The sequence below is a fragment of the Athene cunicularia genome (assembly GCF_003259725.1).
Source record: "Athene cunicularia isolate RWA chromosome 5 unlocalized genomic scaffold, athCun1 chr5_part2, whole genome shotgun sequence".
NCBI classification, from domain to species: domain Eukaryota; kingdom Metazoa; phylum Chordata; class Aves; order Strigiformes; family Strigidae; genus Athene; species Athene cunicularia.
This window is the reverse complement of record NW_020799102.1, coordinates 1,486,840-1,510,663: the sequence shown is the minus strand read 5'-3', so window position 1 is coordinate 1,510,663 and position 23,824 is coordinate 1,486,840. Positions and strand designations below refer to the sequence as shown.

Below are 23,824 nucleotides of genomic sequence, written 5' to 3'. Positions count from 1 at the left end.
CTCTACCTGAGGCAGGGACTTGGGCCAGCCTGGCTCTTAATTACAGAACAGGACAAATCAGCCCTAATGAAGTAGCTGTTCCTGACCCGTGATGCTCCTGTTGGCTCGTCTGTGTCTCTCTGAGTGTGCGGGGCAGCTGCATCGGGCTGTTACAGGTGCACACGCACACATTCGTGCAGCGGCACCCCTGCAGCTCCCACGTCTGCCTTGGTTTATCCCCACAGTTCACCTCCAGCATGGAAAGGTGCCTGTTGCCACTTTACAGAGGAGAGAGTGAAAGGGTGCAGCTTGAGGTTAAAAGAAAATTGGTTAAAAGTTTCCAGTTCTTATAAAGAAAAAGCTTTGGAATGCTCGAGAGGGTTTGCCCTGGAGTTTACAAGGTCCATAAGAAAGTGGGAAGCTGAGTTGCGGTCAGCAGGCCTGCACTTTTGCCTTCCTCATTAGCTGAAATGGGGGAAAATGAGCAGAGCAGCTTTTTCCGTGTACATTTGCAAATGCAGCTCAGTGAGGCTGCATGGGCCTGACATAATGTGGGGAACCTCATGGGCATCAAAGGGCTGTTTCTGCAACATTTGAGGGCCCGTTATCATTTCTGGGCAGCGACAGACTTGAGACTTTGTTCCTTCAGCACAAATAACTCTGCCTTCAGTCGGTGGAGGAGCCACTGGAGGCGGAGCCATCAGAGCAAAGGCAGGAGGCTGGGAACGTGCGTATATTCCCAAAGGCCTGGTGCCAGCTGTGGCACCAGCCATGGGAGGTGACCCCGGCACTTGGCCACAGACAAAGCCCCCCCCTACCCCACTGAGAGCAGGGGGCAGCCCCCTGGCGCTGGAGGGTGGAAGGGAAGGGGTGGGGAAGCGTCAGGCCAGCAGGGTTGGGGTTTAGGCTTGCAGGTGGTGTTCTGGAGCAAGAGAACCCTTCTAGCCCTGTCGCTCGGGATTTTCTGTGGGTGAGTATTGCTATTACCCCAGCATGTTTCACAGGTGGTCTTTCCACTGAGCATGGCCAAAGCACCAACTTTTAAGCATCTCCCCAGCCAGCACCCAGCCTCAGCCCTGACCCCAGGCTACACACAGATGCTTCAGCTCCAGCCTTGTCTGATCACCCACATCAGGAGAAAAAGGGGTTCAGGGGGACAATATCTTTGGGTGATGTAGAGAAGGGAACCAGAGATGGTACCAGTGAATTCAGTGACTCAACGGCAGCTGGCCATCTAGCCGCTTGTGACTGTGCAGGTGTTATGTTTATTTACCCTTTTGCTTGTGGTGGTTGAGCCAGGCACAACTGTCGGCTGTGCTTGGGGCAGAGGCACCGCCAAGCAGAACCCAGTCCGCTACAAACTTAATTTTTGTCAGTGTCCATGGAAACAGCAGGTTGGAGCTGCAGCCACTTGGTGCTGGCACCAAAGGGAGGATTGTGCTGGCTGTGGTGAAAGAGGAAGGACTCAAGTTTCTTGGTAGTGCAGGAGCAGGGAAGTCACGGAAGGCAGAGGAGAAAGGGGCCAGAGTTCAAAAATAGAGCTGGAGAGGGAACCTGGCATGAGGTGACTGGCTTTTGCTGTGATGCTGCGTGGCACATCAGGGCAGTGACTGATGAGGAAGCCAGGTCATCTCCTGCAGAGCAGCATCTGGCAGCATCTGGATGCTGCGCCCTGGTTTGTCCCGGTGCCAGAGCTCTCCCCCAGCACCTCGGTGTGTGGGGAAGGGCCATCCTCGATTCTGCCACAACCTCCTTCCTCCTTCTGGCCGTGCGGGTTGGGAAGCATCCCGCTCCTGCCACCATCACGTTGTGGCTTCCCACAGCTCAAGTCCACGCTCGCTCACAGCCGGGACACATGGCCCGTCTCCAGGGGCTGTGCTGCCACCGTTCCTCCCGTGTCCACGGCCCTGCCAGGCTGGGCGGGGGGCTCGAGTCTGTGTTTCTCATTCCCTTGGTGAGCGGCGGCTAGACCTCGGTGGAATACTCCATCATGCTGGGGGAGAAAGGAGATGGGCGTTGGGGAACTCTCCGAATTGGAAAGCCATAGGGTGGTGTGGAGGAATATTCTGGGTGGGAACGGAGCCTTTTGCCAAAAAGAAGTGGAGGAAGAGTGATGTGCTATTTGTGGGCAATCCCTGTTGGTGGGCAACCCCTGTGTCAGCGGGCAGGCAGCACCTGGAAGCTGCACCATGGTGGTGTGGGGCTTCCCGTGCCCCGCTCCCTCCGCTCTCACCTGGGGTTTGGGGTGGCAGCTGGGACAAGGTGGCAGTGAAAAGGGACAGACCAAGCCCCCCTGCGTGCAGGGCTTAGCCCGTGGAGGGCCCAGCTTGTGGCTCTTGGCTACACTGGTTCTGTTTCCAGCTGAAATACTTTTTTTTTTTTTTTTTAAAAAAAATTTAAATGGAAAATTTGGGCAAAATCGCTCTTTGTTTTAACTTGGAGCTTTTCTTTTTCTGAAAGAAAAGCCAAAGCCAAGCAAACCCTTACTCTGGTGAGTACTAGCATTGAATTGCCTCAGGCAGGACTCAAGTTCCTAAAATCCAGGCACCTGGGTGAGTGAGTGTGGTCACAGCCTGGGGGGGATGTGTCCTCATTTGTGGGTAATGCAGCTGACCTCAAAAAGAACATTTTCTGCTGTAGGGCCCAGGTAGTGGAGGATAGGCTGAAAGCCAGGGGAGAAGGACCCTGGGAAGGGGGACAAGGAGCTGCCCCGAGAGCAGGAACCACGGTCAGGTGGTGGTGGGGTTCTCCTGGTCAAGGGGCTCAGGGATAGCCGGGCAGGTCTGCTGGAGCACAGCAGCCCCAGCACCCTCAGGGGCATCACCCACCTCAGCTCTTTCCGAAGGTTGTTGTGTTTTCTGTGCAGAAATTGGTTCTTAACTGACTGGGGGACGTCGGGGATGTACCAAGCTGCGATGAGCTTGACGCACAGAGCCACATGCTGCAGAAAGCAAAGGTGGCCACCGCGGGCAGTGAGTGGCCTCCAGGATGTTAACATGGCCCATGTGAGTGGCATGGACCTGGCCCGTTCCCCTCTGCCCCCACTGCTTGCCCCAGCCTCTCCCCCACCTCACCTCAAAGAGGATGAGGAAGGCGAGCCGGGCTGCGAAGATGTGCCAGAACTGGACGGTGTAGCCATAGTCGTCAGCGTTCCTGTAATCCCGGTACCTGCGGCACAGCCCCGTTGGTGCCAGCCCCGCTCCCCTGTGCCAGGCATCGCGTCCCACCTCGGCTCTCTCCGTGGGGTCCCCGCAGAGCCCCAGCAGCTTCTGCTCTGCCTCTTGCCCCTCTGCCGGCTGGGCAGCACGGTGAGGGGCAGGGGTTTGCCGTGCTACTGAGAAACGGCTGTGGGCTGCTCTTACCTGCACTCCTTGATCTCGTCCCTGACAAAGTCCGGCAGCATTTCGGGCACCTTCGTATAGGGCTCGAAGTCCCGGATGCGGAAGACGGAGAGGCTGTGGTTGATGTAGCCGGTGGAGCAGCTGCGGGGAGAAGGGTCAGGTTGGCGAAGGGGGGAGCTCCCGGTCCGTGGCCACGGTGTGGGGCTGTGGCACGCCCCAACCGAAGCTGCAGCTCTTGTGTCTTCTAGGGCACTCGAAGCCTCTGATGGCTACAAAGCCCCTCTGCCTGCAACTTTTGTTTCTACCGTTTCCCTGGTGTGTGGATTCTCAGGTGACTGGCAGTATGGTTGAGCACAGGCTGTAGCCTCCCAATTTGGGGAAGCCAGCAGCTCTGTGGGGCTCTTCCTCCCCTCCCCAGTTGCCCATTTTTACAAAGCCAGGGGGAAATTAGTGTCTCTGAGACTTCTGTCCAGTTAGACTGAACTCGGCCAGTGAGCCAAGGCTTGGAGGAAAAGGGGGAGGGCAGGAGACCACAGTCCTGCAGCTCTCCAACACAGCATGGTGCTCTCTTCCCTCAGGGCTCCCAGTTCACCCACCACAGGGATGATGCGAGCGGGAGGCCAACTGGGACATCTGGAAAACCCTCCCCTGCTCCCCTTTCCCCCCACCCCACTGTGGGGGACTGCTCAGCTGCCTTGAGCTTCTGCCCTGGCGGCCCTGAGGCAACCAGGGATGCTGTAGTCAGGGACAGTGCAAGCAGAGCTGCGAGCGGCCACCTGGCAGCACTCACTCCACACCAGTGGTGTTTTTCATCATGCAGGGGCTGTATGTGTACTTGTAGACCTGCACAGGAATGAAGTCAGACGTGATGGCAATCACCAGCCCGTTCCCAATGACAGCCAGGATGCCAATGGCCTCCAGGACCTGCAGCCAGATTCCTGCGGAGAGCAGCAGCATGTGAGTCCCCTTGGCAGCTCCCTGCAGTCCCCAGCTGAAGGCCAGGTTTGCCACGGCCAGAAGAGGCCAAGGAAGGAGGCCTCCAGGCTGCCCCTCGGCCTCTACAAGGTCTGAAATTGCTCCTCCTTCCCCAGCCCCCAGGTCTCCCTGTGCTCCCCGGCCTCCACAGCGAAGGGATCCCAGTCCCCAGCAAAGGGATGCTCGAGGGCTCCCCGCTGGAGAAGGGGCTGAACACCAGCACCATTCGCACGGGCAGCATGGAGAGGGCTCCTCGGGCCCCATCTCACCAATGTCATTGGCCTTCCTGGGCACCATGCGCCGGTGCAGCCGCATCATCTTGATGGCATCCAGGTGGATCTCAAAGAGGTTGTTGCAGAAAGCCAGCAGTGGTGCAAGGGGGAAGGCGGCGACAAAAATGGTAGTGAAGCTGTACTGGATCACTGCGGGGGGGTGAAAACACTAGGTGGTGGTGTGAAGCCACTGCAGAGGGGATGTCCCCCGGGTCCTGACTGCTCTCTGGGTTTGTCCTGCTTTGTGGCTTGTGTCAGAGGGGCTTTGCAGGGGGAAAAGGGGGAGATAGACCTGTCTGGGGGACTCCACAGGGCTGCTGGAGAGGGGGATCTGTGGGGGCTCCGCAGGGTTGGGCCAGACAGGCAGAGGGACCGCCCTGGGGCTGCAGCCATCACAGTGACTCTCCTGGAGGGAGAGGGAGGTCCAAGGCAGGGGCCCAAGACCAGCACTGCTGTCTGCTCTCCTTGGGTTTGGGAATGATCTCCTCAGTGTGCCAGAGTTCCTGGGGCAGGGCCAGGCACAGAGCTGGGTCTTGGAGCTCTCCTCTGCCTACATGTAGGCTCCCCAGCACCAGGTGCTCTCCAACCAAGGAGCACCCGTGGCTCTGCACCCCCAGCCCTCCTCACGCCACCCCCTGCCCTACGTACCCATCTCCAAGAACTCATCAAACAAGCTGAAGACGTTGACCTCATTGAGTTGGTAGTTGCTCAGCCAGTGCCTTTTGCAGGGGTCCTCAGCTTCCTCCTCCTCTCCTAACATCACACTTCTCTTCTTGGGGCGCTGCTGCTTCTTGCGTAGCTTGTAGCACACCCAGCTGCAAGGGAAGGGGGCAACTCATACGACGCCTGTGGTGACAGCAGGGCTGAACCCTGCTGGTGGCAACCTTGGGAGCGGAGGAGGGAATCTTGGCCCAAAGACTGGAGTTACTCTCCAAGAGCTGGGAAGCTGTCCTGAACATGCAGGAGCACCGGAGAGCACCATGCAGGCTGGAGGGAAGCTTACGGGACAAGGTACTCCACAATGTTGCTGAGGGTCTGCTTGAGCAGCATAATGGTGGCCATCTGGATGAAGAGGTCGGTGATGCAGCCGCTGGGGTGGCACTACCAAGGGACAAGAGAGGGGAGTTGTGCTCTGCAAGTGAGGTGGCCTGGCCCAAGGGGCTGTTTGGCCACGGCAGGTACCACAGGAGGAACCTGAGATTCCCAGAGGTGCACTGGGCCATACGGAAAGGGAGTGTAGGAGCCGTGGCGTGGGGTCGGGGATCTCTGTGGCAAGTCCCTCACCTCCTCCAGCCTCCACTTGCCAGCAACACGCACGTAGTTCCCTGGGTGGCCGTTGATCCTGAGCAGGGAAGCAACAACGGCGATACCTGTTGAGCCCCACTGCTGAACCCGCTGGGGTGAGCACCCAGGTGCATCATCCTTGGGGCACTGGTAGAGAGGCAAGGGCCTTCCCCTGCCCACTGTGCCCACGGGGAAGAGTCACGGCCCTCCTGAGGTCCTCAGTGGGGTCCCTGTGCCTGGCGGGGAGCGTGAAGGGACTGGGTTGTCCCTAGAGCCTGGGGAGAGTCAGCCCAAACCTAGGTTCCCCCTGGGCTCCCAGCCACCACTCACCGTCCCAGGAAGAAAGCGATGTAGATGAGCGAAGAGAAGTTGGTGAAAAACTGGAAGGTGAAGATCTTCACGGTGAAGTTGTTCTCGCGCTGGGAGAAGGTCCGTGGCTTCTCTGGAGAAGGGAGCAAGGCCCAGGGACTTGGTCACAGAGCGGTGGGACCTTACCCTGCTCCCCTGCAGACGCCACAGTGGCTCTTTGAAGGTTGGAAGGGTGTCCCTGCCTCTCGCAGAGACTTCCCTGCCCTTCACCTGAGCCCTTGGTTGGAGCTGAGCCCAGCTAGGCAGGGAGGTCCCTCAGAGCCATGAGCTGGGGAAGAAGGGGCCCTTCACCAGGGGGGTGCTGGTCAGCTGGGCGCTGTGGGTGCCCCCTGTTTCCCTTACCCAGGTCACAGAGGAAGAGAGCCACGCGCCTGTTGACCTGCAGGATGAAGCGAGAGAGGAGGGTTGATGGTGGAAAAGCAAGTAGACCCGCTGCCAGCTGCGTGTCTCACTCCGCACCTTGGTCATGATGACGATGGTGATGTAGTGCAGCACAGCCCCTGTCATCACCGCCATTGTGTTGGCCTGCTCGCGGAGGAAGTCAAAGTTGCTCTGGGTGAAGAAGGCCGTGGCTACCACCCGGTAAATGACGAGCGCGTGGGCAATGCCGATCAGCACGGCGATCTGTGGAGGAGGCAGCGGGCTGGGGAGAAGCCATGTGGGGGATGTGTGTGCGCCATCTCACCTGAGGACCCCCAGCCTGGCAAACCCCAGAGCTCATCTGGATGTGGCCCCAGATGCAAGCCAGTGCTCTCCAGCTGAGGGTGGGGGGTTCATGGGGTGGATGTCTATGAAATACTCATCTAGACTTGCTCCACTGGCCCATGGGGAGGAGCGAGGGCATCAAGGGTTTGCCTCTTCCTACCCTCTGTGTTCCTGCCTTGCTCCTCACTGCCTTCCGCTGCAGGAGCAGGGCCATCAGCCCAGATCCCCAGAGCCTGGTCAGCCTCTCCCACTGGCCCAGCGAGCACAGGGAGGCCCCCGGACCCTTGTGATGGGCATGAACCTGCCCGAACAACCTGGGTCCTGCTTTGGCTTCAGCAATGGACACTCAGAGGTGCTGTTCTTGCAGAAGAGTAGGGAGAGAAGGAGGAAAGCCTGTGTGCCCTTAAACCAGATCCTCCTGCGGTCACCCTGGCACATACCATCACCAGGACCAAGAGGAGTATGATGGTGCTGCGGAAGTAGGAGTGCTGGTACTGCCGGGGTTCGTGCTGCAGGTTGTTGATCAGCTCCAGAGCCAGTTCCTCCTTAAAATAAATTAAAAAAAAAATAATAAAGAGAAAGAAAGGATCCAGCAGATCTGTGCCCAGGCAGTGGAAAGCCCAGCGGTCGTTGTGTCGATGTGGGATGAGCAGCAGCAGAGAAGGACAGGGATGAACACCCAACCCAACACACAACAGCGTGGCCAATCCTGACTGAGTCCAAGCCCTTGTGCAGTGAAGAGGTGACTAGCGCTGCAGTGAGGTGGCTAGCATCTGCTTAAATCTCCGAAGGGCTTCATCTCTCCCAGGACTCTCCTAGGACTGTCAGGTGTTAGCTTTGCTGTTTGTTTAAGTGTCTCCATTAGATGTTTACAGCTACAGAGATTGAGCTGAGCAAGGAGCTCCCTGTGACCTGTGTTTTCTGTGGATCCAGCTGAGTCCTGCCCCGAGAAGGGAAGCACTAAGCAGGAATGATGATGTCCTCACCTCTTCCTCATCCCACCTGTACAGGTCCCAGTCTGTGACCACGGTGGCTCTTTGCCTCTTCCACAGCTCCAGGAACACGGTGGCTGTGGGGGGAAGGAGAGCACTGGGACACTTGGGGATGGCTGTGGGGGATTCTGCCAGGGTGGGTTCATACCATCCCCGAGCCCACTGGGCTCCTGTGCTCATTCCACTGCAGCTGAGAGATCGAGCAGCAATGCTGGGAGGTTAATGAGGGATCTGCTGCTCCCTCCGTCCCATAGCTGCCCCCACTTACAGGCAGCTGCCAGAAAAGCCTGGCTAGAGAGGCCCTTGGGTGCTTTGCAGGAGGTTGTGGTGGGTGAAGGAGTAAAAGCTTTCAGGCAGGGCAGGTAAGGAGTGTTTAGGGAGCTGAAGGAAATTGTTGGGGTGATTTTGTTCCTTGCCTTGTCTGGAAGGTGAATTGATGGCCCTGGGAGAAGAGGACATAAGGACTAAAAAGCCCCTGAATGGTGAAGCTGTGTTGCTGTCCCATTTTCCTCCACCTACTCTCCCCTTAAGCCACAGTGGGCTGCTCCCTCTCCCAGGCTGCATGTGCTTGGCATGAGAAGAGGAGGCTGAGGGGAGACCTCATGGCCCTCTACAGATCCCTGACAGGAGGGTGCAGAGAGGGGGGATGAGTCTCTTGAACCAAGGAACAAGAGGGAATGGCCTCAAGCTGCGCCAGGGCAGGATCAGACTGGCTCTGAGGAAGGATTTCTTTGCAGAAGGGGCTGTTGGGCGTTGGAATGGGCTGCCCAGGGCAGAGGAGGAGTCCCCATCCCTGGAGGGGTTGAAGAGTCGGGTTGACCCAGCGCTGAGGGATCTGGTGGAGTTGAGAAGGGTCGGGGTGAGGTTAATGGTTGGACTGGAGGAGCTTCAAGGGCTTTTCCAACCTGGATGATTCTGTGACACCTACCCCAGATGGCCATGAGCATGGCAAAGACAACTGTCCCCTCGTTGTCAATCATGTGAGTGACCTGGAATGGATGAAGGAAGAGTGATGGGGGCAGCGGGGCATGGGGGCTGTGGCACCTTGGGGTCTGGGGAGAGGCCTCCATGCTCAGTGCTCCTCCTGCTGCCCTGGTCCCCCCTGTGATAGGGGGGCTGCAGCCTCTCTTGGGAAGGGGGCTGCCTACCTTGGCATAGGTGCAGGTGTCAGAGAGGAGCCAGAACGGACATTTCTGGTCGCAGAGAGGGCACATGATGGTGTTATTGGCCTCACAGATCTCCTTGCTAGAGAGAAAGGCATAGAGGGGAGTAACTGGCTCCAAGTCATAAGCATAGTGAGGGCTCATGAACAGGACTTCGGCATCCCCAGCTGCCTTACCTCACCTGGCTGGAACTGAACACAGTAATCCCAGCCACGAAGACTACCAGCCCAGCCACCGCAGCGAATCCCAGCAGGTAGGTGTACCAGCCCAGCCAGGCAAAGTACAAGGCCACCTTCTCGCCAAAATAGCACCTAGAAGGAAAGGGGAGACGTATTTTGTGGCCAGTGGAAGGGACCACGTTGTCAGGAGTCACTAGAAAATGTTCTTCCACCTTGGTGCCTACAGAACAATTTTAGAAATGCCGGGCTTGAGGAGGATAAGGGGGCTGCGGGGTGCAATGTTCCTCAGACCAGAACAATTTCTCCTTCTGGGCTCAGCTATCTCCCTGCAATGATTTCATGTCTCATGGCAGTAGTATCTCAGATTTTCTGGTGTGGGTAAGAGGGTTGGAGGCACCGGTGAGAGATGATGGGAACTATGAACTAATGGGCCTGCCTCCTCCCCTGTGTTCCAGAGGAATTAACTTCCTACAAAGGTGGTAATATGCTCCTTGGCCTTTGTTTAAAGCAAACAAAAACCCCAACACTCTCCCCACCCCCCCAATTTTTTACTGTCCTTTTGTGACACAACAAGTCATGATGTGTTGCCCTTAGAAAGGGGGTCTTGTCTGACCTCGTGCACCACGGAGGCATCAAGAGCCCCACAGTGCCCCTGCTAGACGTGTGAACTGCGGTGGAAGGGGAGCACGTCTCCATTTAACACCTCACCTCCCTAGAGAGCCCACTGGCAACTTTACAAAGTAGCATGTTCTTTTTGCCCTCCTCCTCCTCAAATGGAGAGTTTGTTTTCTTCCCCCTCCCGAACAAGAGCTGTGCTCTTCTCCGGGTTTTATGCAATTACAGAGCCCCTTGCTGCCTTCACTGCCCCAAGTTCTGCCCCAGGCTGGGTGCGCTGCACTGCTGCTCTGTTCCCCGCTCACCTTCCCTTTGAACGTGGGAACGTCAGGCTGAAAACGAAATGGGCTAATTAAAAACCCTACAGATGTGAGGGTTGTTCCATACTGCAAAATTAGCAGATGGAGCTCGGTGCCACAGGGATACCCCTTAGGCCAATAACTCTGCAGGCTTCAGAAGCAGCCCAATGATTGAAAAAAGAGCCAGGTTCAAACTAATGTTTTAAAAGAAAACAGAGGAGCCTGGCAAAGGCCATAAAGCGCTCTGGTTTCAGGTGGGACCTTGTGGTTAGAAGGATCTGCCATGCCTCTTCTGCCTGTGTTACCTGATCTTCTCAATCGGCTGTTTGCAAAATATAACTCTCCAGCGAGCCCATTTCTCCTTCAGGAATTCTCTCAACTCTTCTTTCTGGAGAGCAGAGAAGTTGGTTGGATACAGGAATATTAGGACGACCTTAATCCCCAGCCCAGCTCTCAGGCTGCCGTCAGGATGCACTCACGCCCCCCACCCAGAGAGGTCTTGGTGCAGTCCCTGTTACCCAAAGGTCTCCCCACCCGGTCCTGCTCCTCTGCCTCTTGTGGCTTTTCCTCCCAGTCACCCATGGGCTCGGTCTCACCTCGTGCAGGGGGAACGTTGTCTCAAAGACCTTCTTCTTCACCAGGTCATGCAGCTTCTCTGGTAGCAGAGCAGAAGGGGGAGGATTAGTGGAGCTTTGCTCTTATCATACATGCTCCCTGCCAGGCAGAATCATCCCAAACCTTTTCTGGAGCCTTTGAGGGGGAAAAAAATCCCAAACCACCTGGGAGAGGCTGAGCTGTTCAAAGGGATCAGCACTAATCCTTGCAGCTGTGCTACTCTGCCCCAGGCTGCGTCGTGGCTGGTTCTGGGAGCAAGCCAGGTAGGCAAGTCCTTAGGGGAGCTAGAGAGCCAGCACCCCGCTGCCAGGGGGATGGGTGAGCTCTTCTGGGGACGTGGGGGAGTGGCAGTGGGAGGCTGAGGCCAGAAGCGTGGGGAGAGGGAGCTGCTGCTGAGTCCTGCAGGCCCAGTGTCCTAGCCTCTGGAGGCAGCAGCAGGTTTACTGGTTGGAGCTGCACCCTGGCTCTCTCCCTCCCTGCATCCTCTTGGGGGGCCGAGACAGCTGGGGGTGCCTGTGCCCACCCTGGGGCAGGAGCCTGGCTGCAGATCCAGTCTGAGCATCACCCCTGTGGGCCCGGGCCCTTACCGAGGTCGGGCGTCATTGTGTTCTGCAGGATGAAGTTCACAATCCGTATCCTGGGCAAAGAGAAACTGGGGTTAATGGCTGCTCTGGGGATACAGACGTGTTGGGAAACAGGGGAGGGAAGGGAGGAGGTGTGCACCAAAATCCAGGGAAGGAAGTGGGGAAGAAACGGGGAGCTGGCTGTGGACAGTGGGAAGCCAGCAAATGGGAGGTGGAGGTGGCCTTCTGTGGGAAAGGAAGAGCCTGGCACAGCTCTGAGCTGGGCTGGAAAGTGGATGCTGGGTGGAGAAAGCAGAGTGCAAGGTGATGGAAGTCAGTAGCTTAGCCCAGCACCCACCTGGTGGTCACTGGTATGTTCTGATGGACATCAGAGCTCTGCAGCCGGCTGTCGGGGTTCCTCAGGAGCCACTGGTATTTCTGGAAGATCTGTTTTGGGGCACGGACTCCATAAAAGAGCTTCTTGTCCTCAATTTTCTAGTGGGTAGAAGAGAAGGGCTGTTAGAACAATGATGGCAGAGCCAGGGAAGGAGGCAGAGCCACGGGGGCCAGGGGCTGCATGAGTCCCTGTGCTGGGGTCTCCCCTGGTTGAGCGAGTGGTTTATTTTCCAGCCCTGATGTGAAGAGCAGCAAAATGGCTCAGGCCTCTCCCGTCCCCTGGGATGCAGAAGCCCAAACTTGGATCCTGGGTACCACAAGGAAGCCAAGCGACTTTTGGCTTTTCCTCCTACAGACCCTCACCTTGATGGTGAACCCCTTCTTGCTCAACTCATCCAGGAACTTCTTCCTCTTGATCTCCTTCTCACTGCCCACTTCGTGGATGTCGCTTACTAGGACAAAATCCCACTTCTCTTCATCCTGCCCACAGAAAATGCCAGGGAATTTAAGGGGGTGGCAAGCTGAGAGCTCTCCCTCTCAGCTCCAGTTTCTCAGAGGTTTGGACCATCATTGTGACTGTGTAGAGGGACCCAGGAAACTGGGAGTGAGCAGAATGGGGATGGGGAAACTGGGGCAGCTGCTGCCTTGACACTGCCCCGCTCCCCTCTCTGAGCTGGGCTGAACTTGCTGGGTGTGCAGAGGGAGCAGAGCTTACCGGGGGGGCGAATGGGTCTGTGTCTTCGACAGGAAAATCCCTCCAGGGAGTCAACAGAATTTCATCCTGCAGAAAAGAAACCCAGCAAAGGCTTCAGCGGGCTCCCTGGGAGCTCCTGGGCATGGAGAAAACTTCTCCCCACCACACTTGGACAGCACCGCTGTGTCCTGGCCTGGCACCCACCGAGGGCATCGGGATGGAGTGGCCCCGCTCTGGGTGGGGAGTGTGGGTGAGTGGTGCTTGGGTGGATAAAACTGCCTTACATGCTCAGATTGAGACCACCTGGGCCAGTGCTCTGCCCCCAGCCGCCAGGATGCCTGGGCAGGAGGGGCGGGGGGCAGGAGGGGGGGAGCAGCCCTGTCTGAGACCCTCTCCCCTGCGCTCCTGCTCTCTGGTTTTCCCCAGCCAAACATGGCTTCATGTGCTGGGCTCGTGGAGAGGCTGGGGCTCTGGGGGGGTTTGCAGCCTCCTGTTGAACTCACTGAGTGACCAACATTTATGGCACCTAGGAGTCGCAGAGGAGCCGGACGGGAGGGAAAAACAAAACCCTGACTCTGTTCTGGACTTTGGTCCTTCTTGTTTCAACTAATGTCCTGACACTGGTACTGGATGAGTGTCAACACTCAACCCTCCACACTACAGTGGTTTTTACAATCTTTAATCAACCTTTTCCCCTCTTTAGTTGTTCCTTTCAGATTAGAACATTGTTGGCTTTTTGGCAAGGGTGGGGAAGGCAGGTTTAAATTCCAGTGAAGGGAGAGTGGGTCACGGACAATCGGAGCCTTGCACAACCCTGCAGCAAAGCGGGTGAAAAACGAGTTCTTGGAAAGCACCTCGGCTTCCTCAGCCTGTGGCCAGGGGATGGAGGGGGACTGTGAGCTGCTGCCACTTGGCTCCTGCCTGCTCCCTCCCATGTGCTACTGGCTCTGAAGAGAGAGGCTGCGTGGGGCAGACGCCATGGCTCACCTTTGCTCTTTAAGCCTAATTAAGCTCAGGCAGCCAAGCGGTGCAGCGCTGGTGCTGCAGGAAGGAAACCAGGCAGCGCTGCAGCAGCAGCTGCCCTCTGCCCAGCGCCGTGTCCCAGCCCACGGTGCCCTACCACCGAAGGATGCTTCAGCAAGCACCCTCGGATGGCCTGGACCCGGTGGGCATGGCAGTTTCTAAACCACTTTGTCCCTGTCCTCTCGCCCGGCTTCCTGGGTGTGAGCTCAGCCTGGGTTTGCAGCCACAGTCACCTCCTAGGCAGAGGGGATTAGTCCATCCAGTCCTTTAATAGATTGGGAAGAGCATGCCAGGCTTCGGATCCCAGGGAACACAGTGAGTTTGATAAAGACACTCTCTGTAGGCTGCTGTGACAAGGGCAGGGAATGGATTACATCTTAAACCGAGCATTTTTTGTTTTGTTTTGGGTGTTTTTTTCCATTCTCTGATGTGACTCACGGTGCAGCCCCACAAACAGTTACACTGCTGCTCCCAAGGGCACAGTGACATGGCACACAGGCGGGAAGCAGCTGCCAGGGGATGGGGATATCATCAGTTGGTGTTGCCACCGAAGATGTCGGGTCCTGAAAGAGTGGCCAGCCAGACCAGTTCATCCAGCTGCAATGTGGGGAGCAGCACGGTGGTGGTGCAACCGTGTCCTGATGTAAGATCTAGATCCCAAACTTCCATGGAAGAATGAGGCCATGGGAGCAGGAGGGATGAGGAAAGGGCTGAGATGCTCTGCCAGCTCCTCCCTCATGTGGTGTGAGGGCCTGGGGTTCACCCGGAGCAAAGGAGCTGTGAGGAGACTGACCGGCAGACAGCCAAAGAGAGATGGTTTGAGAAGAGGGATATTCTCCCCTCAAGGTGCTGTTGCCATGAGAACTTCTCCCTGCTAAAAGCTAGCTCGATTTAGGTCAAGATGCAGAGCGAGGGTTACGGTGCTGTCATCTGCTCTGCCAAAGTTCTACGCAGACTTTGGGTGGGAGAAGCAGGTTTTGGCTCGGGTGGGTCTCCCCAGGCAGGGAAGCACCTGGCTGGTGTGCAGCTCTCCCTGTGCCAGGCCCGTGGCCCCTCTCTGGGTTCTCAGATCCCACTGAGGCTCTGATGCCAGCACGGATCGACACTGGCACCTCCTCGGCCACCAGGCTGGCATGGTGGGAACTGTACCCCCTGTTTCCCAAGGGTGCTCCCAGCCCCTGCCTGTGCCTGCAGGGAGAGCCCCGGGGCTGAGCCTGCAGAGCTCCAGCACAGCATCCTTCCTCCACCAGCACTCCCAGTCAAAACACCACGGCCTGCCCAGAACCAATGCAGCCAGACCCTGCCCCTACTTCTCCATGTTCCTGAAACGGCAAGATCTGATTTTAATCCCAGGAGGGACTGGTTGCCTTCTAATTTTGCAGTCAAGCCCTAAGACTTGGTGGGGATGCTCCTCGGGCTGCTCTCTAGGCAATAATGATGTTGCGGTAGCAGGGTCTGGCTTTTCTCTGTGTTCCCATAGCAACGTGATTTACCACTGGTACTAGCTCTGCAGACACCGCATTAGGGCTGTAAATAAAGAGGAATTTGTGGATTATTTGCAGATTAGCACAGGCAATTCCCAGTACCCACCTCTGGAGAGGTAACGGATAAAAAATTGTATTCAGCAGCAGTGGGGGATTTGCCAGCCCATGGAGACGCACGTGCGGTGTTTCGGCAGGTTTGGTTCATGCCGGTGGCTGCCGGTGGCCTTGCGAGGTGAAGGCGGCTCTGAGCCTTGGCTACCTGGACCATTGGGTGGGAGCCCAGCCCGCTCTTGGGGCCAGATGTGGCTTGTACGCAGGGATGGCTGCAGAGGGCAGGGACTTTAGATCATTACTCCTCCCACACCTGTTTTTTTAATTCTAGGGGACCAGTGACACTGTCTGTGGCTGCTGTGTGCTGGCAGCACAAGGCAGTGGATCAGCCCCATGTGCCGGTGAGGCCACCTCGGCTCTGAAATGGCTCTATAAACCCTGGACTCTAGTCCCTGCTCTCAAGGATGGTGCCTGTTTCAGTCTTCCCTGCCCTGTGGTTGGAGCAGGGTTGGAGACACGCTGTGCAAAGGTGTAGGAGAAGTAACTGGCAGGACGGAAGCAGGAATGTCAATGCTAAAAGGTTTTGTGCACCATAAAGCGTGTCTGGTTTTTCTCCAGCTGTGCCAGTGGGTCCTTGTCCCCGGGTAGCCCCCTGCCCTGTGCAGGGCACTGGGTTCTTCAGAGAATGGTGACAGCACCCTTGGGCTGAGGGTACAGTCACCAGCATCAGTAACTCAGGTGAAGGACCCAGATAGGATCAGGCATCCTTGTTTTTCTTTCCAATTGTGGACTGGGGAGAGTTTGGGTGGTTCCCATCACTCGCGTTGAGATGATCAAATTACTTTTATCTTGGGGATTTTTCTTATGAATGGGTCCCTTAGAGCACTTCCACCTTACCTAAGAGTTTCCTAAGAAATGGGACAATCTTTAAGTGAACAGGCAGATGGTACACCTGGACATTCAGTACCTGCCCCGATGTTAGAGTGTTTGCCTGAGTTTTTGACTAAAAGAAAACTGCATCTTTTCTTTCAAGCTAGAGAAACAAAACTTCGCAGTTCCCCCTCTCCCCTTGCTTTATTTCAAGTGCTCCCAAAACCTCTGGGGCTGTCACCTCCGCTGCTATTCACAGTGCCTTTTTCTGGGCCTATATAAGGTAAAGAGCTGGTCTCAGTCCAAACCATCCTCCTCTGATCCATGCTCTGCCACCTCTGAACTCTGGTAGCAGCACCCGGGGCCGTGCGTGACCCCGCTGCCCCTTGGGCTGGTGCGTGGGCTCAGTGCTGCCCCGGCGTGTGCTTGTGGGAGGCGTGAGATTGCCGGCTGGACCGAGGAATGGCAGTTCTGTTCTGCTTTTTGAGCATCTTAAAGGCTGACAGCACAGAGCAGTAGAGATCAGAGCTTAGTGAGGCCCTCGTTTCCCAGCTACAGGTGGCTCAGAGGTGCTGAAAAATAACATCGGAACCAGCTGAGCAGTTTCTGTTTCCTACCTGCATGGTGACGTGCAGAGCCTTTCTCTTTCCCGCTCTCTGCTTTGGCTCTCCCGGGCAGGTCCCAGAGGAGCTGCCTGCCGGGCAGGCAGGGAAGCTGAGGCCGCAGGTAGAACAAGCCACGAGGTTCCTGGAGTTTCTCGCAGAGTTTTGGTTTCCTTCCCCAGCTTCTTCTCTTGAGGTCTCATGTGAACCCAGCAGTGACTTGACTTCCGTGTGGGGCTCCCGCCTGCCTTGGGAGGGAGCTGCCTCTGCCTGGCAGCGGGCAGATATCACGGAGGAGGCGAGAAAGCTGCCCTTCACCCTCGCCCGAAGGAGTGGCAAGCCCAGTACCGCCCTGCAGAGCAGGCGGGTACCCGTGCTGAGCTCCTCTTGCCCAGTCCAGTGCTCTGCCACTCCCATTCCTCCTCTGTCCCTCTCGGTGCCCAGCTGCTTGCTGCATTATGCTAACATCCCCAGAGAGGTGTCACAAAGGGGCCAAAAAGAGGAAGGATGTGAACATGACCAAAGAGGCGTCACAAATGGGCCAAAAAGAGGAAGGAGGTATTAGCAGAAGTTCTAGAAAGCATAAACTCTTTCTTACGAGGTGGGAAAAAAACATTAAACCAAAAAAGAGAAAATAAAGCTGAGCTGTGCCTGACCTGCCTGAACCTCAGGGTGAAGTCTGGGCTGTGAGGAGGAGACTGGGGGTGAGAGGTCAGGGATGGGAGCAGCACTGGCCATGAGAGTGGGTGGGATGGGGCTGGGGGTGAGTTTGTTAACAGCCAGGATGAGGGAAGGAGGCAAGGCATGAGCTTCCAGCTAAGTGAGAAGGCTGCTCCATGGTTTCTCCACTGGAATGCAGCCCTCTTCTTCCCGGCCTTGGACAGCCGCCTGGTTTGCTCTCCACCACTTTGGGTTCCCTATGTGGCCTTCAGAAACCCTTCTGTGAACCTCAGAGAAAATCTGGCTGCCTGGAAGGACTGAAGAGAGAATGAGAAATCATTTCTTCACACCTCACTGGCTGGCAAAACCAGCACTGGAAGTCGTGTGGGGTTTTTTTCCCATGTGTAATGGTGCTGTTGCATGAGGGTGTCAGAGTTTGGCACCAGTGATGACGGGAATATCTGTAAGTATTTTACTGTCCATAAGAACAAGTATTCCCTCCCTCGTGGCAGGAGAGGAGAGCATCAAAGTGTGCTCGGAATGTTTCTCCAAACCACAGAGCCCTCCTGCCTCCCTGCTTCTTAAAATCTTGTCACTTCTAAGTAGCTGTGATTTACTAGAGTACGATTGCTTCAGCCTCTGCTTTCCTGACGGTGTTTGTGTCGGGCTGCTGGGCTGCAGTCCCGCTGGAAATTGTAACCAAATAAATCACTAAGTGCTGGTTTTGTTCATAAAGGCTTTAGCCATCTGGAGCTACGGCTTGGAGCAGGGTATAACTCTCTTTTCACAGAATGAGTGAAAAGTTTGTTATGTGTAAGCTCTCCTGATATCTGTTTTCTGAGAGGGGTTGTTGCTTTAGTCTCCAAGGTAAGGCAAGCTGTCTTTCCTGGGTATAGCAGAAGGGCCGATAACTGCTCTGGATTGCCCTGTGCTCTCCGACACTGTTGCTAGGGGTTGCTCTAAACTAGAGGGGGTAGTGTGGCTGCATCCCGGCAGGAAAGGCAGCCAACACTTCCAGAGTGTTGTTCCCAGTCAAGCCAACACTTTGAGGCTTTGCCAAGTGCCGTGAACAGTCTCTGAATCAGACTGCAAATTTTAAAAAAGAGGGGAAAAAAAAAAAAGAAAAAAAATAGTTGCCTTCCAAATTTCCTGCTGTGTGTGAAATCAGGAGCAGAGCAGGGGAAGGAGTGGGCAGACCTTTAGCCTCCCCTGGGCAATCTGCAGGGCTGGCCGGGGGGGGAAACTCTTTATCAACCAGCAGCTGCCCGCGGGTGGGGAGAGCGTGCATCTGTTCACCTGCGGAGAGAGTGGAGCCACGTCAGATAGGATTGAGGGTGCTTCCCACACCTCCTGACAGAAGAGCGAAGGCCTTTGCAACGTGAGCACCGCTGGGTTAAACGGAAACGGGGTTACGTGTAGGTGGGACAGCCCTGTTGCTCCACCTGTGCCTCTGTTTCTTCCTCCTGCAAACTGCCAAGTAGGAGTGGGAGGACTTTGCTCTCCAGCCAAGCTGGCTCATCGAATGTGGGCACCCAGCAGCAACCCCAAAAACTCCCAGGGGGAAGGTGAGTCTGGGCCTGCAGCCTGGCTTTGTCCAAGGTATCCGACCCCCACAGCATCGCTCATGGCACTCAGAAGAGACTGCGCTATTCCTTCTCCTGTTGAGGAAGCATTTGGCTTTCCCTAGGCAAGATCTAGTGCCTTCTGCAGCGAGGCAGGTGACCACACTGATGGTGTTCCTCTTTTAGCACCTTCCTCCCCTTCTGCGATGCGAGCATTTATGGCTCCTGGGGGACTGGTGCTGAGGACGGCAGCGTGGAAAAACTAAAATCAGGGAGGGAGAGGATGTACCTTCCTCTCCATTGGTGCAAAATCTGCTAAAGACATGAAATGGTGTGGAGCTGTGGTTCATACATGCACCAAGGTATTGCAACCACATGAACCCTTTGTAAGCAGCTGGAATTATTTCAGATATTATCACCCTCTGCTTTATTGCTGCTGGGGCTGCTCGCATGTCCCTGTCCTAATCCACTGGGGCATTGTGTCAGCCCGACAGGCTCCAGCCACTCTGGGCAGTGGTTAGGCTCTTCAGGAGCCTTCCCTTGATCAGTAATCCCAGCGGGGGAGTTTCATGGACGAAACTACTTCAGCTGGATGGAGGATGCCTGTCTGCACCCCGCCTGACAGCGCTGCCTTCTTGACAGGGAGCCCCTCTTCCAGTGCCTTGAGGCCATCCTGTGTGCAAACATCCCTAATTCAGGATGGTGCTAAAATATTGATTTGTTCTTTTCAGTTTCCAGGGTCTTGGATTTTTTTTTTTTTTTTTTTTTTTTTTTTTTTTTCAGGAGGGTAGTTTAAAGGGTATTGCCTTCCTCTGTAGCTAGAAGGACATGAAAGAAAAAAGATCCTTCAGAAGATGTTGTTTAGATGTTTTTCAGCACCAAACTGCAACTTTCTGGTTAGTGGGGCTGCATTTCCCTGAACCACCTTTATGTCACTCATGACCTGATTTGAAGCAGCAGTGCTTCATCCTGCCCAGGTATGTTGTTCCTCCAACAAAGACCGGAGCTGGCTGCTGAGCTTCATCTGAGAGCCCAGCACTGGAGAGATCCTCAGCTACTACAGGAAATCGCAATTCAGTTTGTGTAACAAGTGGCACAAAATGGGTGGGGAAACTAAGAAAAAAGAAAAATTAGGACTTTTTCTTTCTGTCTTCATTTTGACAACATCAGTTAAAAGCAGACAGAAGTGTCTGGGAAAAACTTCTAAATGAAATGGGCTGGAGAAAATGAATGTAAGGCTCGAATCCTACCTGCTGTTGGAAGAGAGGGAAGACAAGCCCCAAACAGAGGCCAGCGATGCCGAACCAGTGTATGGTCTGACAAATACTGGTTGAACCTATTAGGCTTTAGGATTGATTATAGTGTCTATATTTTTCAGCAGCCAGTAAAAATCCTATCAGAAAACAGCACTAACAAGCAAGCTGGCCAGAAACCGAAAGCCTGGTGAGAAGAGTGTGTTGGGTCTGAACACTCAAGCTGCTGCTGTCCAGCACCACTGTGTTCAGCAGGAATGGTTCTGGTTGGGAAAATTTCTGCTTTCTTGGCCAAAAGTTGTTTTGAAATTGGAGACTAAGGCAGGCAGAGGAGCAGCCAGTGTGCTGCAGGGAGTTTTGCCCATAGCTGGCTCTGGAGGGGATGGTGCAGTGGTGTTGCCTTCCTCTGGCTCTGCCATGTGGTGCTGCTCCGGGTCAAAGCACCGGGAGGCTTCACTCCACCTGGGAACCTTGGCAGCCCTGTCATGTCATCCGAAGGGGCCCCAGGGGTCTCCAGCCTCCTGCCTGGGGTGGGGGGACTGGCCAGCATTCATTCGTCAAGGCTCCGCTCAGTCGTGCTGTGAAAGCCTTCGCTGACAGACATTCCTCCCCCTTCCTTGGGGGACCTCTCGCAGCAACGCGCTGCCAGAAAAAGCATCTCCTAAAGTCCAAACTGCGCTTTACACCTCCAGTTTCTGGCCTCTGCTGCAAAGCCTGCTCTGGCTGTACATTTTTGGCCTCTTGTGCCCCTACTTCTGGCTGTGCCTGGCCAGGGAGTGTCTCTGAAAAGCCAGGCACTGTGATGCCCAGTGCCATCGTACAGCTGCCTCCATCCTCTGGTAAAATGAGGGCATTTGCACCCAAACCCTGTTAGATCCTGCTGTATCCCTGGAGCTACAGTTGCTGCATCACAGCAGAGGATGTGGTTTGGAATGAAGCCCTGCTTGTAGTTAAAAAGTCTGGGTGATCAGTGGAGTAAATCTTTCCAGGTACAGAGAATGACTTTTTGTGCTGCTGCCTGCTTAGTGCAGGGGGCTCTGAAGTGCTGGGGACTGCTCCCAAGTACCCCCACTGCTCAGTCTGCTGGAGACGCTCCGGTGGACTCCGCTCATGACCTCAGTCCCAAGGTATCAGCGTTTCCCTCCCTTGGGGAATTCTGACCCATCCTTCAGGCCCAAAGCAGCAGTGATGGGCCCGTGTCGGCAGATGTGGAGAGAGGAGAGGCCATGAGTCTCGGGGAGGCCTGGGCCTGACCCAGTGCTCGCCATGACTGCAGAAAGCCGAAACTTCAGCTGCCCTATGAGTACTGGGGGGGGGTTTCAATGTTTTGCACATGTCATGGTTATAGGGCGAGGGAAAAGGGCCACCCGAAAGAGTTTATTCACACTTCCTTTGTGAGATTGTTACCTGAAAAGCAGAATCGTGCCTGGTGTTCAATAGCACGATCTTGACACGCTCAGGATGGATACTGTTTCAGGCCTCGGTGCTTGGGGGATTTTTCCACAAATCAAGCACCCCACCAGCAGGTTTTCATGCTCCTTCTATACGTAAAAATCAGGGGTTAGTACTTTCCAAAGATGCCTTTTAGAAAATGATTGGTTAGTGATTAACATACACCAATAACGCTTCTAATCCTACACACGCTCAAGGGAAGGGTCTTAACCTGGGCAGGGGGCTTTTTGACCCGGGGGTGGGGTTTTTAGTATTATAATGAAGGCAGTTCACTGTAAGGACACTCCAAAGTTAGTTTCATTGCCAAGTTAATTAACTAACTAGTCCCTTTGCCAGGTTGTCAAATAACTCATCCTCAAAACAATTCCAGACATTCTCTTGATGGTCCAGGACGTTCTGTTTCTTTTCTAGGGTCTGGGATCAAAGTCTGTCCTTTATGAATTTCTGATCACTAATCAAGGTCATCTTGATTAAATTCTCAAAAAGTCTCCCTCGACCAAACTTCAAAACCTCATCATTGTCCCCATACGTGGGTACCTATAGCTACCAGCAGAGTTATTACCCACGGCTACTGGCAAAGGCCGAGTGCGCTGTGCCGAGGGGTGGAGGATGCTCCCCGCTGGGACAGAATCTGCCTGCCCTCAGCCTTGGCTTTTGCAGGGGGAGGTGGCATCTCCTGGGACGAGCTGAGTGTCTCCAGGTCTCATAAAATATAGTGAGGCAGCCAGAGGAGTGTTTCGGGTTGGTAGGGTATGGTGCAGCAGCCAGAAGTATCCTTATATATCTGCAGAGCTGTGGTTTTGTTGTTTGGTTTTTGGTTTTTTTTTTCCTCAAAGGGCAGGAGTATTCCACCTACTTGGGAAATCTTTGGTTAAATCCTTCTTGTGGAATCTTTGGTTAAATCCTTCTCGCTCAGAGCTGGCAATTACACAACTGAAGCTGTCTTTACTAATTGAGAGAGAAAACAAGCAGAAGGGTGGCTCTGCCAACACAGCAAAGCTCCTTTCATATACAAATGGTTCAGAGCTGGTGGTTTGGGGCAACCGCTCTTGCCAGGGCGGCCGCTGAATCCCGGGCTCCCTGCTGCTGGCCCGGCTGGCTGCTGCCATCATGTGGCCACCTCCTTTATTTGCAGTCACGTAAAGGTTTCCTCTCGTGTCTCCCTGGGTTTGGCTGCTCTGCCGCCGCGGGGCTTCCCCTTCCCTCCCTGCAGCATCCCTCGGTGCTGCCGGCGCTGGCAGGAGGGCCCCAGCACCCTGCCAGAAGGAAAAGTCTCCCTGCCTGCGGGCCGGGAGCGCCATGGGATTTGTTCTTCTTGAAGGGCCTGGCCTAGTGTGGATTTCAAAAGAATAACTTGGGAAGTTCTGCTGCAGGAAGAGATCCCCCGAGGGGGGGCTGAGGAATTCTAAGAATATAGCAGGAGAGAGGGCACAGGAGCACCCACACCCTGCGCCAGTGCTTGTCCTGCAGAACATGCCCTAGCGTGCGCCCCAAGTTGTGAGCAGGTGGCTCCAGCCCCGGCCAGACCCTCTGCGTGGGAACAAAACACTCTGCCAGCACAACACACTCATGTTCTCGCAGACACCAAAGTTTGGTGTTTCATCACACGAGGAAGGGGAGTAATGGGGCTGGGACTCACTGGAAAGCACAACGGGGTGCTTGAAAGCCGTGCTACAGTCAGGCAAAGAGCACCTGGCCCTGAAGAGTTCAAGCGAGTGTATATAAAATTCAGCTATTTTCTTTAATTACAATTATTTGGTTACTTTTGCTAATAGACAGAATTTTAGCATCAAATATTGCTACAATACAGCTAGTTTTCAAATGCCAGGTTTACGTACTCATAGCATAACACTGTCCAGTCGCAGCTGAAAGGAGAGTTTTCTTTTTTTTTATTTTTTTCCCCTTCTTCATATCTTCTTGGAAAGAGAAAATACCTTTTTTTTTTTTTTTTTTTTTTTTTTTTTTTTTTTTTTTTTCCCCCTCAGACTAAGCAAATACCTGCCAGCTCCAACAAAGACATTTCCAGGTTTCACAAGTTCGAGGCACAGGCACCAAAAATCCCATGGGAGCTCCTGACAGCAGGGCTGGGGCTGCTCCCTCCCGGGCTGTGGTCAAACTGTCAGTGTAAACCCCTGGTGTGCTTTCACTCAGCCGCGCCTCCCTTCTCCCACCCTGCAGCGTTATGGAAACACCATCCCGCAGCGCAGGGACTGCTGAACTTTTTCGGCTGTGCTGGTGTTGAGCAGAACAGGTCTGGAAGCGCGTTGGTGTCTCGAAGTCCGCGCCCCGGCCTGGGCCGCGGGCACCGGCCGTGCTGTGGGTCCTCCCGCTAGGCCGGGCCCTGCACCTCAGCCTCGGCTCTTACCTGAGGCAGCCACGGCAGGCTGGGGGAGAGCCGGGAGCCGGGCGAGGCCGGGGGAGGGCAC

General features: G+C 55.2%; 1 protein-coding gene across 2 annotated transcripts; it reads right to left on the bottom strand.

Annotated features, from left to right (window-relative positions):
• Positions 1-1,265: 1,265 nt before the first annotated feature.
• Positions 1,266-17,115, bottom strand: ANO9 (anoctamin 9). 2 transcript variants are annotated; one of them, XM_026850597.1, is made up of 24 exons: positions 16,487-17,115; positions 12,463-12,528; positions 12,111-12,227; positions 11,710-11,846; positions 11,376-11,425; positions 10,770-10,828; positions 10,479-10,561; positions 9,257-9,391; positions 9,066-9,162; positions 8,846-8,906; positions 7,912-7,994; positions 7,366-7,470; positions 6,680-6,844; positions 6,563-6,599; positions 6,182-6,293; positions 5,852-5,909; positions 5,571-5,668; positions 5,216-5,382; positions 4,565-4,717; positions 4,111-4,258; positions 3,342-3,461; positions 3,054-3,147; positions 2,808-2,920; positions 1,266-1,972 (listed from the first exon to the last, which is right to left on the bottom strand). In XM_026850597.1, exons 1-24 carry the CDS (start codon positions 16,886-16,888, stop codon positions 1,945-1,947), a joined length of 2,688 nt encoding a protein of 895 aa, XP_026706398.1. In that variant the 5' UTR covers positions 16,889-17,115; the 3' UTR covers positions 1,266-1,944. The 2 variants fall into 2 exon arrangements, with proteins under 2 accessions (XP_026706398.1, XP_026706397.1); XM_026850596.1 differs by lacking the exons at positions 2,808-2,920; positions 3,054-3,147 and having other exon boundaries at positions 4,111-4,717.
• Between the last annotated feature and the right edge of the window lie 6,709 nt (positions 17,116-23,824).

Excerpts from the sequence above, each read along its gene's own strand:
- ANO9 (XM_026850596.1), bottom strand. The coding sequence starts at position 16,888 with ATGGGAGTGGCAGAGCACTGGACTGGGCAAGAGGAGCTCAGCACGGGT. Across the intron at positions 12,228-12,462 it reads CAGACCCATTCGCCCCCCCG|GATGAAGAGAAGTGGGATTT; the intron begins GTAAGCTCTGCT and ends TTCTGTGGGCAG. Across the intron at positions 5,669-5,851 it reads GCAAGTGGAGGCTGGAGGAG|TGCCACCCCAGCGGCTGCAT; the intron begins GTGAGGGACTTG and ends GTCCCTTGGTAG.